Raw genomic sequence first — 16,648 nt, 5'->3', positions numbered from 1 at the left:
CAGAAAACCAGGGTAATACAACGCCCAGGTGTGTATTATATCATCTCAGGGTGGAGCAAGAGGAAAGCCTGCAATGCTGGAAAGTGCAGGTATTTACTTCTTTCTGTTCAGCTATTTACCTTTGGATAGTTTAAGCCAACCCCTGCCTCCAAAGGAAGAGAGAATAAGTGAAGCTCGCCTTATTCATATGCAAAACAAAGGCCATAAGTCTGCATGAAAGTTCCCTAACTGGGCAGCTGCGCATAGAGGGAGCAAGATGAGGTAGGGAACTGATCCTAAGAGTGACAGTTGGTAACATTTACTGTACCAAAATTATAGGTGCTGAAACTTTTAAAATAAGTGGAAACATTCACTGTTTTTGATGAGGGAAATGATGGTAAACTCACACACACACACACACACACACACACACACACACACACACACACACACACACACACACACACACAAAACAGAAAGGAGGTCAGGAAGGATGTTTTAGAACCTGACACGTCCACAGTGACACAGCTGGAATGTGTTTTCAGATGCTCCCACGGTGTCAAGTTTGCAAGGTTAAGGCAAGAAGCAAAGAGCCCTGGAAGCCAAGGAGCTCGCTTATTTGTGTTGCTGCCTGCTGCAGTTCAGCAGTATCAACTAGGGCTGTCCATTCCCAGAGCTACCAGCATTGCCCAAGGGGTGAAATTCATCCGCCTTGAGCAGAAAAGGCCAGCGCAAAGCATATGGCCCACTGAAGGCCCCCTTAAGCACTACTGAGAAGGCTTAAGGGCACATAGACTTTATGCTAGCCCCAGGTACAGGGATGACTTTCACCCAGAGTTCCACTGAGAACAGATATACAAAGGAAACAACTCATATTTACAATGCAAAATAATGTGCATTATACAAAGAAAGGAAAAGCACAAAGAACAAACCAAGAGCAAAACAGAGCCATGAGACACTTACTTGAGATGGTAGAAGATGCAAGATCTATTCGCACAGGCCCAGAATATTTACTCAGTTTCTTCTGCAGGACACTATCGATTTTTCCCAGAAATGCTGCTTTATCATCAGTGGCAGAGAAAAGGAACGTGAGCACAACCTGTGCCAGCACTCCGCCAGTGTCGGGGCTGCAAATCAACAAGACAGAGGTAAGTGACTTATCTGCTTTGCTCTTCCTACACTTCCTGGTTTTTCATTCGATCCTACAGTGATTTCAGATTAATTTAAGGGATTATGTGGATTGCCATAGGCTGTGTAAAGAGAGAGGGAAGTGTTGAAAAATCTGAGCAGATGCCAGGACATTGTAACTGAGCAGATTTATGCAAGAAAGCTACATCCGAGGAGAAGCGACACTTCCTATGAATGGTTTCAGAGTAGCAGCCGTGTTAGTCTGTATCCGCAAAAAGAACAGGAGTCCTTGCGGCACCTTAGAGACTAACACATTTATTTGAGCGTAAGCTTTCGTGGGCGACAGTCCACTTCATCGGATGCATAGAATGGAACATATAAGAAGAGTATAAATGTACATACAGAGCTGGTATGGCATCTTCTCTGTATGTATATTTAAACTCTTCTTATATGTTCCATTCTATGCTTCCGATGAAATGGACTGTCGCCCACGAAAGCTTACGCTCAAATAAATTTGTTAGTCTCTAAGGTGCCACAAGTACTCCTGTTCTTCCTATGAATGGGCAGCCAGGCCAACATTCTCAATCCTGGGTGCCTAGACATGGGTCACTCGTTCTATACTGGGCACCCAAATAACCTGGTCACCTGCAGCTCCCCTTGATTTCAATGGGTGGAGGCTCTGCAATTCTGAAAACATCAGACAATTAGTGTAGGTGCCAGCAGCCTAGATATTGTATTAGGGGCCTAATTTTAGGCACCTAGCTTTGAAAATTTGGGCCCCAGTAAATAACAGATTAAGGAATCTACAGGCCTTAGCAAAGGGGAAACCTGGGGGAAAGGGAGGAGTTGACTAAAACCATTCTGCCACTCCAGATTTGGATGGAGATAAAGCTGAATTCAGTGTCTCTGCATGGGAATCCTGGAGAGGTGTAGGACCGCAGAAACCACATAGTAATCACTGAAACTCTCCAACGAATCAGGGGTCCACTTTAGTTACTGAAAAGCTCCCCCAACTCCCCCAAAGGGGCTTTTAACAACATAACAGTATCATTAGGAAGAACAGGTGGATAACCGGTTCCACATACAGACACCTCTATAACTTGCGACGACTATTGCAGTGGTCTTTTTAAGACTGGGAAAAGTCAAGGGGAATGGTCAATGCTAAAGAACTACAGGTTTAATCCAGCCAACATTTAGACACGTAATGTAACTTTCGTAACGACAGTGTGCTGCCAGACTAATGCTGTGGCTAGATTTTAGAATGAATAGGATAATTTTGAACTGATATATACATGATCTTTGTAAGTATGGAAACCAGCTCACGGAGTGAGGTACTCAAAACTTATTCCCCAGGGTATAAACTCATCACTTCAGAGGATTAGGAAGAAACTCCTCCACATATGAACAACGATGAAGGCTAAATTCACACCAAAGGATCCCATTGAAAGTAGGAAAGTTATACAAGGACTGAATTTGTTCATTATCATTATTTATTTATCACTTTCTCAGCAGCATCAGTTACTTGGCATTGCCAGATGCAGAGGATTGAACTACCTACCTCATAGGCCTAATCCAGTATGCTCTTTGAGTATATACTTTCCCATGAGTGCTGACCAATTAAGAGAGGGTGTGTAAAGAGAAGATCTCCTTTCCACTCAGCCTCTTCTTCCTACCCAATTCCTTAAGTGATAACACAACCCATAGTTGGTGATATCAGTTACTTCACATTGGATTCTGTGCATGAATTGTGATGTGATAAGCTTTGTGTTTTAGTATCACTGGGGACTCAGACTGCAAGGAGAAGCTGATTGGAAAAGAGAGAGCTTCTGATAATTCTGTGATATCTTGGCCATGACGGTGCCTAGCGTAACAGGATCCTGGTCCAAGACTAGGGCTCTGAAGTGCTACTTTAATATAAATAAATAATTGACAGAAAAGGGAAATAAGTTTAAAAAAAATGGATGCAAACAGCTTATGCAGAATTCACCAACTCAGCCTCATGATGACAATCCGCAGCAAGCAGAACACTTCTCAAACCCAAACTGGGTTTTCTCATTATCTGCTGGTGCTGGACAACAGAGAGACCTATTACCCCTCAAAAGGCACCAGGCATTTTACAATCACGTGATCCCTGCCCCAATCTAGACCCAATAGCTATAAATGTCCTCTCCAGCAGGCTGTTTTGTTTAGCATCAGCCTCAGGGTTATCATCATAGACTCATAGACTCTAGGACTGGAAGGGACCTCAAGAGGTCATCGAGTCCAGTCCCCTGCCCTCATGGCAGGACCAAATACTGTCTAGACCATCCCTAATAGACATTTATCTAACCTACTCTTAAATATCTCCAGAGATGGAGATTCCACAACTTCCCTAGGTAATCTATTCCAGTGTTTAACTACCCTGACAGTTAGGAACTTTTTCCTAAGGTCCAACCTAAATCTCCCTTGCTGCAGTTTAAGCCCATTGCTTCTTGTTCTATCATTGGAGGCTAAGGTGAACAAGTTTTCTCCCTCCTCCTGATGACACCCTTTTAGATACCTGAAAACTGCTATCATGTCCCCTCTCAGTCTTCTCTTTTCCAAACTAAACAAACCCAATTCCTTCAGTCTTCCTTCATAGGTCATGTTCTCAAGACCTTTAATCATTCTTGTTGCTCTTCTCTGGACCCTCTCCAATTTCTCCACATCTTTCTTGAAATGCGGTGCCCAGAACTGGACACAATACTCCAGTTGAGGCCTAACCAGCGCAGAGTAAAGCGGAAGAATGACTTCTCGTGTCTTGTTTACAACACACCTATTAATGCATCCCAGAATCACGTTTGCTTTTTTGCAACAGTATCACACTGTTGACTCATCATCATCAAGTGATTATCTTATCTTATCACACGTCACATTACATTTTCCCTCTTCTTGCCTCACCCCCCACCTCCACTTCCTGTGCTGCACCATACAGAAATGATGGTCAATTCTTGCAGGCCATACCTCTCCAGTCACTGAGATAGGTACAATCAGCTCCTCCTCACACCCCGGGAAATGTACATTAAAAAATCCAGAGCCAAAGACCTTGAGACAGAAGATGTGTCACCTGTCTTGGTAAGTCATTTGCGTTGCTATGAATTATAATGCACCACAGAGAGGCATGTCACTTCCTGACCAAATTACAAACGACTGCCCTGCCTCAAAGAATCTACAGGCTAAACAGCTAAACGAGTACTGGAGTTCAACGTGCTGATGCAGTCTCCTGGATCAATGCCTGAGGCAGAATGGTAACAAAGACTGGAGATATAAGGAGAGATCCATCTGCAGCAATATGATCATGAAGTAGCTTTGGTTCATCTTGGGGGTTTAGTACATATGAGTGAGTGTAATATTGTTACTGTGCACGCACCTAGACTTTATGGTGCACTTTAAGGAGAGAACTGAAAATGAAAAATAAAATTCTACATTCTAATGAAGGAATAAAGGCTTGACTCTCTTCCTGTCAGTTCTGGACAGCTCAGTGGAATGTCTGCAGTATGAGCTAGTGCCTACTACAGACCCCAGCACAATAATGCACCTAGTTTTGGTGTGCAGAAGTTTCACCAGTCTTCTCGGTCATCTACAGGCCACAACCAACCAATTCAAATGAGGTTTAGTGATTAGCAGAGTATGTTCCTGCCTTGTTTAACTGAAGATCAAAAGACCATCATGAACTGCGCTTTCAGGATTGACTTTCAGAGGTGTAGAGCATTATCCCTCCAGTTCCTCCAGCAACTCAGATCATATGCTTGGAAACTCCAGGACGTAGTGATGGTGGACTGTCAGCTAGACAGACTGTTCTCCATACTGCCTAAGGCCATGGTCCTGCAGTGAACTCTGTGTGGCCAGACCCCTGCACCAGCAAAGAATCGCACTGGAGCCCTCAGCAGGCAACAGCAATCACTATAGGATTTGTGGGCCCTATGACTAGCTATAGTCTGCACTGGAACAGGATGTTGGGGCAGGATGAACAATCCATTACATCTTCTCCTGGATTTCCTGGCTGCAATCTTACATACCTCAGTCTGACAACACGTGACCTGATATATTTTTTTCTTAAAATGGAACTCTGAAATGTCTGGTCTATCTGTTGAAAGAAAGGAAAAAAAAACCCGTTAAAAATACTCAGTGTAAACAGAGAGTGTGTGTTTACAAGGCATTCTGTTATAACACTATCCACCTACAGGGCTGCTGCCTCCTCATATAATAATTCACAAATTCATAGATTAAAAAAACAGAAGCAGGCAATCCGATCGTGTAATCTGCCTTCCCATAAAACATAGGCCACAGGACTTCCCAGAACTAATTCCTGATTGGACTAGAGCAGATCTTCTAGAAAACAGATCTTCTAGAGCAGATCTTCTTAACACGTAAGTGTGGCAAGGCACCTTCTTCACTTCGCTGGGCTCAATGCTCCCCCTCGGGACAGGGGGGCCTGCAATAAATCACTCCCACTCTGGAGAGTTTTATTCCTTGCTCGGCTTTTATTTTCCAGTGTGTACCGGTGGGCCTCGGGGTAGCCAAACAAAGAAACAAACTTGGAAAACAACAAGGGAATATCTTTCCCTGCCCCTTTTCTGGGGTATCGTCCTATTACACTGGCCTCTGGTTGCCAGTCCTTAGTTTCGCTGTTCCCTCTAAAGGGAGGAGAGCAGCCGTCCCCCACAGGAGAAGCCTCTTCTCCCTGCCGCAGCTTGTCCCTCACCTCTCCTTCTCTCTCACCACAAGACAGATGTTTTCAAGGTAACAAGCAGTCCTTAGTTGGACTCCCGTGTCCCCAGTTGACCTGAGGTAACTCCTTCTCAGCTCAGGCCTTCAGCATTCAAGGGCTAACAGACCTGCCTTCTAGTACACACGCAAGTGACTGCCTCTCCAGATCCCACTGAAATCAGTGGCCAAAGTCCCATTGATTTCATTCAGACGGCCTTCCCACACACAGTGTCCCTGCCTTCCACACCAACCTACTACCCCTTCCTTTTTATTGTCAAACACTATTTACATCAGAAGTTTATTTACACTAACAGAAACAATCCCAGAAAATCTGATGTTTGCTGCTGTTTGTCACACATTGCATCCTATGTTTGGGCCCTGGCAGGTTGAAAGGGGCAGTAGTGTAGGATTGGCCCAAGAGAGAGAGCAGGCATCTTACAATTGTGGCCTGATACACAGTTTGATCAGCATGAGTTCAGGATCGCTGCATTACTCAGAAGTGGCACTGCCGGCGGTTAGCTGTGCAGTGCTGTCATAGCCGTGTTGGTCCCAGCATATCAGAGACACAAAGTGGGTGAGATAACATTTTTTATTGAACCAGCTTCGGTTGGTGAGAGAGACAAGTTTTCGAGCCACACAGAGCTCTTCTTCAGGTCTGGGAAAGGTATGCTCAGCATCACAGCAAAATGCAAGGTGGAACAGATTGTTTAGCATAAGCAGTTTACACATATTTCAAGGGCCCATTTAGGTGAAGTGGTCTGTTACTACCCCTCACATCATATGGGGGGAAAGGAAGGAGGAGGATAGACAGCTTTCGGGGGCGGGACTATTAGTGGGTTATAGATGACTAATAGCAATGCATTGGCTGGATGCTGTCAAGTGTTACTGGGGTAGGGTGCTAGGAATTTAATACCTCCACAAAATGTCAAATCATCTCTTCCCCTGCCAATGAGAAAAGAGAAAAACATCCCCTTCTCTGCTGCCAGAGCCCTCAATCTCCTCTGGACTATCCAAATCCTAAATCATTCCCCACTCCTTCTGAGTACCCCCAATGCCACTACTATCTCCTGTGTAGCGAACCAGACCTCCTGGTTCCCACCTAGACCCTTCTACCATGAATTTATGCACCATCGTTAGCAAAATCTGCCATCTGCTGTAAACTGAAAACCCAGGGTCAGCACAAAATATATCAAACTGGATACAATAAATGGTGCAGGGAAAATTGCATGGATTGCATTACTTGCTTTCATATCAGATTCCATAAACCCCTCCATCCTCAGTTGGTCTGAGGTTGATGCACAATTCAGCAGTGATGTGATGCACAGATGTTTGGGAGTCTTGCTGCAGAAGTTAGGTCCAGATCCTCAGCTGATGTAAATCAATACAGCTCCACTGAAGACAAAGAAGCTGTGCTGATTCACGCCAGATGAGGACCGGGTTCAAAGACTTTACACACATCCCCACCCGCCTCAGTGTATATGTCGAGAACTATAGAGAACTATAGATGTATAGATATTTTCTCTCAGCTTTTGTGCATCTGTTTGCCAGCCGCCCACTCCTAGCTGGCAGAATCACTGCTAACTGTGCGGAGAAAGCCTCATCAGCCTTTCAGAGCACTTCTACATGTCGATACAGCCAGATATGGAGCCTCATTATCCTTTGTTTTCTTGCCCCTGTTTCTGATAGCTTGAACAACTCATTTGACTTTGGGTAGTTTGGACTCATAACATGCTCAGCTCCACCCTCCACAAGTCCCACGCACACCCCATTCTGAAGCACTTTCTGAAAACACCAATCAGGAAATCCGTGTCTTGCCAATATAGACAGATTCCATGATAGGGGATGAATCATTGTTTTGCAGCTTACAGAAGAGTCAAACTAGCCCAAATATGAGTCAATCATCAGAAAAAAGTCTTTTGTTTTCAAACTAAAAGGAGTCAGGTGATCCAGCCAGACATAACAAGGATGTCCTAGCTCCTTTCCCGGTTATGATAGATACTGAACATTTCAAACCTGAGCAATGAGTGTAAGCAAGTAAGCCCAGTACTGGATTTTGGTCTCATTTGTGTAATTCCACACTTGAATGTGAAAGAGCATTTTCCCCTCATACTGAGTGTTATCACAAATTTTCCTCCTTTGAGAATTACATCAAGACGTCAGTACTAGTTCTTCTTTCCAATAACTCTGTTAATTCTCCATGGAACACTCCAGAGATGTTAAAGGACATTCCTAAGGAAGCAGGATCTACCAAAGGATGTGGCAAAAAGCTCGGAACTTTGGGGTGTTTGCCAAAACCCACTGAACTATGTGGGTGAGATTTTGAAAAGCACCCAAATGACTCAGGAACACAAGTCCTGTTGAATTCCAAACATTGGTTCCTATATCTCCAACCAGTGCCAGATATATTTCTTCCACATTCAGGTTCAGAAAGCGCTCTTCTTTTATACCCTGTTGGTTCCTTTGGATCTGGAGCTTGTTATGAGACTTTTTTCCTACTATCACTATAAGATGTAACTAGTCATTTGGTTCAATTGCTTTCTTTATAGCTTTTAAATGGAAAATAATACTAAAATATGAATAATTACCAATAACAAATGTTATTAATTACACATTATAGTGTCCATTTCCCTGTATACTATACAGGAGAATATACCCATGTAACATAATTTAATAAAAACAAGTTTAAGATGGTGATATTTTACAAACACATACAAACAAATTGATCCAATTTATAAGGGAGAGAGAAAGGGATCAAAAGAGAAGGGAATAAAGGCTCCCATAGTGAGAAAGGTGTGTATTGATGTTGTGCAGTCACCATGGGCTATGGATGGGGCAGAGATCTACAGTGTAGCTGGGCATCATCGTCATACTGATGACAATCTACCCTCTGTTTAGAAATGATTTTCCCAAGGGTGTGTCTGTACTGTAGCTGGGATCATGCTTCCCAACTGCTGAGCAGACATACCTCAAGAGATTTCATGTCTACAGAAACCTGTTCTTCAGAGACATCACATTTTAAATACCTTATTGCTGACACATGGTTGGCCAACCCCATTGATTGGCTTCCATCTCAGAGAGAAGCTCCAGACATCTCAGCAATGCCTCTTATCTGCAAAGGCATCATACCATGGCTGATGGATCAAAACCTGCTGAAAGGTCTCAGCATGGAACTGCTCTATAGCTATAGCCAGGAGCAGATCATTTGAAGTCTGACAAGTGAGGTCTCCACTCCAAAGCAACGTCTTAAGCCAGGGTTGAGTTGGTGGCCTTCTCAATCTCATTCTCTTTGAGAAAGATGGAGGCTGGCTGGTACTGAGAAAGCATTTTGGAATCAGCTGATGGATCCCTGAGCAAAGAGGGACCTCTGCATGCTTTCTGGAGGCAGACACGTCCCCTTTACTAATTGAGACACTGGCAATGCCAGCCAGTAATGACTCCACAGCAACATCATTTGCCTTAAGCAAACAAAATGGAGGGAAAAAGGGTGACAGCAGCAATTTGTGAGCTTCAGGCCCAGAAATAGAGAACATTCTCAGCAGAACTCAAATAAACACAACTAATGTAGGATGGTCCATCAGGAATCTGCATCTCTCCTAATTGAAAGGGCAGGAAAGAATATTCCTCACTCAGTCTATGCACAAAGGAGATCACAAGCACATCAGAAATCAAATGGAAGGGACTCCCAAAGAAACGAGGCAGGCAGGCATAATCCGATTGTGCACTGCCATAAAGAGTTCATCTGGATGGTTCCTTGCTGTGTCAGCGGTTGAGGACAAATAACTAATCAAGTATGTTAGTTCCTGAAGAGGGAATTTTACTTCAGGATTTAAACAACCACAATGTTTATCCCTAACGCAACCAATTTGACAGACTCTTTGCTGCGTTATAGCTTCATGACACCAGTAATAATAGAGGCAGCCTCAGTTAAGGTCACCTAAGTGTTTCCATTCCTACTCCCTGTTTTCAGTTGTTCATAACTAACTTTCTAAAACTTTCACCCTGCAGCCAATGAATATTTTCACAAATTCTGAAAGAAATGGGTCAGACGCTTTGGAGAACAAGGAGAGGGGTATTTTTTGTTTTAACTGCACTTTCCCCATTATAACAACATTTTGCTTTTTGTTTTTTGAACAGCCGATGCTTCAGAGCAGGTGGAGGTGAGAAGCTGAAGTTTGGAGGGAAATAGCCCTATGGAGAAAAGTGGTTTTCAGTATCCCTGGGAAGATTTGTTTTGATGTGGTCTGGTTATAAGGGTTTGAAAAATCATAATTCACACATGCACGGTGTTTTGTTTTGATTCTTTCCCCCCATAATTGACCGCATGTTTTAAACAACTGCCTCTTGGAATATCAGCTATGGAGCTTAAGGCTTTTACGAGGGCCAAATTCTGATCTCAGTTATACCAGTGTACATCAAGAGTCATTCTACTGATTTAATTTTCGTTAAGTCAGTGGAATGATTCTGGCTTTACAGCTGTGTAACCAAGATAAGATTCCATGTCAACCATACACTCCAGATCTGATAGCCTAATTTACCGATAATTGAGCTTCATGACATTTAGCCTATTTTATTTTTCTTATACCTGGGTTTCTTGTGCATCTTTTCTAGCCATACGTTGGCAGGGGCTCCTGTATCAAGTTTGTCTGTAACAGAGCCTCAAGTCTTTCTTCTAATCTTTTCTCTTCTCAGTACTGACTTGGGATCCTGATCCAGTGAACAGCCCAGTGATTGCACTTGGGGCACCCATTAGACCTGCAGGCAAATGACCTGCTTTTGCCCTTTTTTGCAAAAAGATCCTTCCTGGTACCTTTGTTCCAGGCTTTCTCATATGCAGGAGAATGTTTATCACATCTGGCACCCTGATAAACCAAGGGGGAAATGAAAAAGCAGCTGGTATGGATGTCATCAGGAAAAGTACTTTCCATTACAAAAAAAAACTTGCAAAGAGCTGTAAACTCAGGCAAACACTGTGTGTATATTTGCAGCTCTGGAGATATATACTGCTTTTGTTAAAGGAATACCATCAACTCGAAATCATCTCACTAACAAATATAATTAATAATTCGTTTCAGATACCACGCTGGATCTGCTAACTCTGGGACCTAAATCACATTTCCCAGAGTTTTGTGACTATTTTTCTCCCCCCTGTTGCTAAGTGAAAGTCCTATATAAACACAGGTACCTGACTAAGGCCCTGATTCAGTACAGCATCTCATCTGAGAGGAGCACCTTAACACGTGCTTAACTTTAAACATACTTGTATGTTCGGTTGACTTCAATGACACTTAAGCATGTACTTAACTTTAAGAACATATTCAAGTATTTTCCCAAATATTGAATGAACTTAAGACACAAAAAAAGAAATGATGCCTTTTGTATGTTACTGTCTTTCTTAGGGTACAGTGTGCATCAAGTAAAACCACAACTTGGTTATTTCCTACAGCTTTATACTGAACGTTGAGTGCATTATAAAATTCCAACTCAGTAGCTAAATAAATCAGTCATCATCATGCCAACTTCCTCCGTTGTTCAGCCACATTTCCCAGGTGGCTGAGCTGCAGGGAGGCATTTGGTTTTGCTGTTTCCCCATCTAATTCCATGCTTTGTGCAGGAATCAGCAGTATACTCTTTTGTCACATTTGAGTAACACATGTAGAGTAGCATTTTCACCTCTCGAGGGAGCTTACATTGTGACAGACTAGATTGGTAGCCATGTTTTTGGAAAAACAAGAACTATTCAGTTAGCTAAAGTTAGGTCTCCTAAGCAGAGCTTGTCAAAAAATAGTATGTATGTGTATTTCAGAAAAAAAAGCCCCTCCCCCCAACAAAATTTTTTGTTGTTGAAATTAGATGCCAAGAGAAAAGTAGAACTTCTATTTGTTTAATGAAAAAATATAAACTAACACTTGTGATGTTTTTCCAATGGTAAAATGGAAAAGGGAAAAAGGTAAGAAAGGCTGGAGAAGAAGGGGGAAAAATACTAAACTGAAAAAAATTAAGAATGTTTATTTAGAAAACCAGAAAGTTTTTAGTTTTTCATGATATGCACATATTTTTAAAACCCAAATCTTCAGCAAAACAAAACAAAACAAAAGACCATCCTGGGTTATTCAAAGATTTTTTTTCTACTATTTTGACTGGGTCTACCTCTAAGTCCTCATTTAGGTATCTAAGTAACCTGTGCACCCAGCACCTGTCTAAATAAGGCCATAGGAGCCTAACTTTAGGGAACTATATTTAAAAATATTATCCCATGAGGTTTATGAAAGTTGATAAAAATAGGATCACATTGCTGGGGACTTGCTATTGCAAACCCCCCTGCCTAGGACTAAACTTGATGGCCCTTTGAAAGCTTTGGCTAGCGCAGAATGTAGCTACAATACTTGCCTTCTGAGTGAGGCAGATGGAGGAAGCATATTTCCCCAGTGGATCATACCCTACCCTCACTGCAAATCCATTTCCAGGTAAAGTTCCAAATGTTGGCCACCAACTAGAATGGCTGAAATGACTTAAGCCCAAGTTTTAGAAAAGTGGGTCATATTCAGAAGGGAGTTTAGGTTGAGAGAGACATCACACCTTTCCCCAGCCCTTTCAACATGTAAATTTAACCAAGCCAGGCTTGCTGAGACTCACGCCCACTTCCCAATGTGTAATTTACTCCCTCTCACACCGTAGCTGGTTTTATAATTTGGCCAACTCAGTCTGAGTCTCACAGGTGTAACTCACCCACTACGGGGAGAGAAGCGAGAGTGGTAGCAGGACAAGCATTAGGAGGAGGGTACAAACAGTCATATGGTGAAGTAGGCCTCTGCTTTACTTCACACATCCTTAGACCTCCTTCTTCTGTAACTTATTCCAGTTCAGACTCCTTTGGACTCTCATATACCCTCCTCTCAATTCTAGAAAGCCAGGGTGGGTGAGGTCATATCTTTTACTGGACCGACTTCTGTTGGTGAGAGAAACAAGCTTTAGAGCCACAGAGAGTTTCCCTTCAGCTCTGAGTGCTTTTTCCAGACCTGGAGGAGAGCTCTGTGTGGCTTGAAAGCTTCTCTCTCGTACCAACAGAAGATGGTCCAATAAAATATATTACCTCATCTACCTTGTGTCTCTAATATCCTGGGACTGACAGGACTATAACCACACTCTTCCCAATATGTAATTCCCACCACCCTGTACATCACCTCTGAGTTTAGCCCTCTCTCTTCTCCTCTTATCCACCACCACCACAATTACAGTCACTGGGTGTACTCCATCACCCTGTCCCAAAAGGAAAGCTCATGGAAACTGGTGCTCCAGGAAGATCTCCATGGCCAGCTCCCACCTCTGGGATCTTCTCCTGCGGAATCTATGCCTAAGCCAAAACCTGGGTACAATAAGGCCCAGATCCAGCAAAGCACATGCTTCAGTTTAAGCCTGCAAGTGGTTCCACTGACGTCAAAAGAACAACTCACCTTCTTAAGCACTTTGCTGGAATCAGGTCTTTAAAGTACCTTACAAGACACACCTGATCGTACCAGCTTTTCAGCTAGCTGTTGGCCCTGGAATTCCATGCAGTCAAGTTTCTTCCTGTCTTCTGTTCTTTAAAACCATGGGACTAAAAAGCATGAGTTCCATAAAGCAACTCTTTTTGTGTGTTTGTTTGTTTGTTTGACTTAGTTCTCATTGTTATTCAGTTGAATTAGACTTTGCCAGAGTAAGGACTGTATAACAAAATTAACAACGACTCCACCATATGGCCCTATATTTGGGATTGTTAATGGCTCATAATCCATGCTATGTAAAGTGCACTCTGATACCAAAATGATGGGTGCCTTATAAATGGACCCAATAAATAGAACTAGTTGTTTAGTCATTGTATTAACTCAGGTATAAAAATATAATTAGGCAGGCCAAAAAAGAATCTGAAGAGCAATTAGCCAAAGACTTAAAAGCTAACAGCAACATTTTTTAAGTACATCAGAAGCAGGAAGCCAGCCAAACAGCCAGAGGGGCCACTTGATGACCGAGGTGTGAAAGGAGCACTCAAATGAAGATAATGTCATTATGGAGAAGCTGAATGAATTCTTTGCATCAATCTTCACATCTGAGCCATTCTTTTTAGGTGACAAATCTGAGGAACTGTTCCATATTGAGGTGTCAGTGGAGGAGGTTTGGGAACAAATTGATAAATTAAACAGTAATAAGACACCAGGACTAGGTGGCACTCAAAAGTATTGAAGGAACTCAAGTATGAAAGTGCAGGACTACTAAGTGTAGTATGTAACCTATCATTTAAATCAGCTACTGTAACAGATGACTGGAGGATAGCTAATATGACACTAATTTTTTTAAAAGGCTCTAGAGGTGATTCTGGTAATTACAGGTTGATAAGCTTGACTTCAGTACCGGGCAAGCTGGTTAAATTATAGTATCAGATACACAGAGGAACAGGATTTGTTGCGGAAGAGTCAACATTGCTTTTGTAAAAGGAACTCAGGCCTCAGAGATCTATTAGAATTCTTTGAGAGGATCAACAAGCATGTGGACAAGGGTAACCCAGTGGATATAGTGTACTTGGACTTTCACAAAGCCTTCGACAAGGTCTCTCACCAAAGGCTCTTAAACAAATAAGCAATCATGGGATAAGAGAGAAAGGTCTCTCGTGGTTCGGTAACTGGTTAAAAGATAGGAAACAAAGGGTAGGAATAAATGGTCAGTTTTCAGAATGGAGAGAGGTAAATAGTGGTGTCCCCAAGGGATCTGTACTGGGACCAGTTCTATTCAAGATATTCATAAATGATCTGGAAAAAGGGGTAAACAGTGAAGGGGCAAAATTTCCAGATAATGCAAAACTACTCAAGATAGTTAAGTCCCAGGCAGACTGCAAAGAGTTACAAAGAGATCTCACAAAACTGGGTGACTGGGGAACAAAATGGCAGATGAAATTCAGTGTTGATAAATGCAAAGTAATATACATTGGAAAACATAATCCCAATTATACATATTGTGGCAAGGCACCTCCTCAGTCTCCCCAGTCTCTGCTGCTTTCAGCCCTGGTGAGACAGGCTCAGGTAATGCGGTCCCTCTTGGGACACAAGGGAAATTTGCTCCCTATATCTCCACTAGTCCTGGTTAGTGAATTCTTACCCCCCTTGTGGGAGAAAGTACGGCCTCTCCTCCTGGAGGGTCTCGCTGTTTTTCTGCTCCTGCACTCCTGGCAGCAGGGCTTCTTCTCTCTCTACTCTCCTCCCCTTCCTTCCACAGGGAAGGGTTTAAAAAAGGTCTCAGGCAGCCCCAAGTTGGAATCAGCTGGTCCCAATTAACCTCAGGTAGCTCCCCCCTCAGCTGATTCTAATTTACTACCTTGGTAACCTTTCCTAGCTGAACCTGATTGACCTGTGGTTGCCTCTCAGTTGATAAGGAAGAGGGCCTTTTAACCTTCTGTTACTGATTCCTACCCCTCCCTTGCAGCTATCTGTCCTGAGTTTATCACATAACCCCCCCCCCCCGCTCAACACTACAGGGTTGGGCTACTTGGGTCGGCAAACAATGCACCCTTGAAAGGCCATCCGCGTTGCCATGCTCTATTCCGGACCTAGGTTGTATTCTGAAGTGGAAGGGCTGTAGCGACAGGAACCACCTTGTCACTCTCGCATTTTTCTCTTTGTTTTGGTGCATCCACTTCAGAGGGGCATGGTCCGTGACAAGGGTAAACCTCCGTCCGAGTAGGTAGTAGCGAAGGCTTTCTACGGCCCACTTCATGGCCAGGCATTCCTTCTCTACTATGGCATATTTACGTTCCCTGGGCAGGAGTTTCCTACTGAGGAACAGGACTGGGTGTTCTTCTGCTCCAACTATTTGGGAAAGAACCGCTCCCAATCCAACCTCAGAGACATCCGTTTGCAGGATAAACTCTTTCTCCTAGTCTGGAGATACCAGCACTGGGTTGGTGCAGAGGGCGGTCCGCAGATCTGCAAAAGCCTCCTCAGCCGCGCTAGATCATCTTACTATGTCCGGACCACGGGCTTTCGTTAGGTCTGTTAACGGGCATGCCCTGGTGGCGAAGTGGGGGATGAACCACCTGTAGTACCCAACCAGCCCCAGGAATGCTCTGACTTGTTTCTTCCGGACTGGTCGGGGCCAATTCTGAATTGCCTCTAACTTGTTGAGTTGGGGCTTCACCACGCCTCTCTCCACTATATACCCCAGGTACTTGGCTTCTGCTAGCCCAATTGCACATTTGGAGGGATTTGCAGTCAGCCCCGCCTTCCTCAAGGTGTCGAGGACTGCTTCTACCTTTCCCAAGTGCGTCTCCCAATCTGGACTATGTATGATGACATCATCAAGATAGGCGGCTGCATACTTGCCATGTGAATGCAACAGTTTGTCCGTGAGCCGTTGGAAGGTTGCAGAAGCCCCATGTAAACCAAAAGGGAGGACTGTGTATTGATACAGTCCCTCTGGTGTTGCGAAGGCTGTCTTCTCTTTGTCGGCCTTGGCCAAGGGAATTTGCCAATAACCCTTAGTCAGATCAAGGGTGGACAAAAATCGTGCTTTCCCCAGTCGGTCAATTAACTCATCTACCCGGGGTATAGGGTATGCATCAAATTGGGACACCTCATTCGTTTCTGGAAGTCATTGCAAAATCTCGTACTGCCGTCTGGTTTAGGTACAAGGACCACTGGACTTGACCATTGGCTATGTGACTCTTCAATAACTCCTAACTTCAACATTTTCCTGACTTCTGTTTTGATCTCTTCTCTTTTCGCCTCCGGGACCCGGTATGGCTTGACATTCACCTTCACTCCAGGCTCTGTGAGGATGTGATGGTGAA

General features: G+C 43.5%; 1 protein-coding gene across 1 annotated transcript in view; it reads right to left on the bottom strand.

The window, feature by feature from the left end:
• Positions 1–16,648, bottom strand: part of LOC115652910 (transmembrane protease serine 11C-like) — a 63,935-nt gene that overhangs the window by 25,200 nt on the left and 22,087 nt on the right. Inside the window, exons 4-5 of the mRNA XM_030565558.1 lie at positions 5,145–5,212; positions 943–1,106 (exon numbers count right to left, since the gene is read on the bottom strand). Of these exons, the coding sequence (XP_030421418.1) occupies positions 943–1,106; positions 5,145–5,212 (232 nt within the window). The remainder of the gene's footprint in view (positions 1–942; positions 1,107–5,144; positions 5,213–16,648) is intronic.

Source organism: Gopherus evgoodei, chromosome 5, assembly GCF_007399415.2.
Source record: "Gopherus evgoodei ecotype Sinaloan lineage chromosome 5, rGopEvg1_v1.p, whole genome shotgun sequence".
Taxonomy (NCBI): domain Eukaryota; kingdom Metazoa; phylum Chordata; order Testudines; family Testudinidae; genus Gopherus; species Gopherus evgoodei.
Note: the sequence above shows the minus strand (reverse complement) of the source record. Positions and strands in the feature narration are given on the sequence as shown.